This window comes from Limulus polyphemus, unplaced genomic scaffold (assembly GCF_000517525.1).
Source record: "Limulus polyphemus unplaced genomic scaffold, Limulus_polyphemus-2.1.2 Scaffold5285, whole genome shotgun sequence".
Taxonomy (NCBI): Eukaryota; Metazoa; Arthropoda; class Merostomata; order Xiphosura; family Limulidae; genus Limulus; species Limulus polyphemus.
In genome coordinates, this window is record NW_013670895.1 from 3,098 (window position 1) to 4,318 (window position 1,221).

Sequence of the window (1,221 nt, forward strand, 5' to 3'; positions counted from 1 at the left end):
AAATTTCCTTAAAAACACACACCGACTTTCTTCCAGATCCTAAATGATGGTATTGATGTCCTGTAAATTTCCTTAAAAACACACACTGACTTTCTTCCAGATCCTAAATGATGGTATTGATGTCCTGTAAATTTCCTTAAAAACACACACCGACTTTCTTCCAGATCCTAATGATGGTATTGATTCCCTGTAAATTTCCTTAAAAACACACACTGACTTTCTTCCAGATCCTAGATGATGGTGGTGATGCTACTCACTTGATGTCCAAGAAGCATCCAGCTCTCTTTAAGATGATCAAGGGAATTGTGGAGGAGAGTGTGACTGGTGTTCACAGACTTTATCAGCTCTCTAAAGCTGGGAAGCTGTCAGTTCCAGCCATGAATGTAAATGATTCTGTCACCAAGGTAACCTGACCTAGTAACTATGGTAACCTATTAAAACTTTTATAGAACCAAGTCAGTAACCACAGTAACCAGTTAATAACCTGTACATCTGTTTAGTGATCCAAATAAAAATAAAAAGTATGTTGACTTGCTCATGTAATTAGAAATTTTTATATGTATCATAAAGTGTATTTACTCTTTTTATGTTGTAATCGAGGTGTAAAACCAGTAAACAAACTTATGCTTTTTGCAAAAGAGGATTTTTCTTTTAAAAGTAACAGCAATAAATGATCACATTCGGTTGATCATTAAGTAATGCTGACTAATTGATAAAGAAACAAGAATATTAAACATTCTTTTCAAGTTGCAGTTTATGAAAAAGAGAAGACTTTTACAAGCACTACGTGTAGAAAACTTCATAATTTATGATAGGAATATGGGAGTCTATCTTTTTCAGGGTTTTGTGTCAGAATATGAATTTCAGTATCTACAAGTGATTTAACTCTAGTGTATTTTATACTTTAGTGTATTATCTACAAGTGATTTAACTCTAGTGTATTTTATACTTTAGTGTATTATCTACAAGTGATTTAAATGTGGTGTATTTTATACTTTAGTGTATTATCTACAAGTGATTTAACTCTAGTGTAGTTTATACTTTAGTGTATTATCTACAAGTGATTTAACTCTGGTGTAGTTTATACTTTAGTGTATTATCTACAAGTGATTTAACTGTGGTGTAGTTTATACTTTAGTGTATTATCTACAAGTGATTTAACTGTGGTGTAGTTTATACTTTAGTGTATTATCTACAAGTGATTTAACTGTGGTGTAGTTT

At 31.7% G+C, this 1,221-nt stretch overlaps 1 protein-coding gene across 1 annotated transcript in view; it reads left to right on the plus strand.

The window, feature by feature from the left end:
• The window catches only part of LOC106472379 (S-adenosylhomocysteine hydrolase-like protein 1), a 14,022-nt gene that overhangs the window by 2,888 nt on the left and 9,913 nt on the right, over nt 1–1,221 (plus strand). The window contains exon 3 of the mRNA XM_013933018.2: nt 228–404. Coding sequence (XP_013788472.2) covers nt 228–404 — 177 coding nt within the window. The remainder of the gene's footprint in view (nt 1–227; nt 405–1,221) is intronic.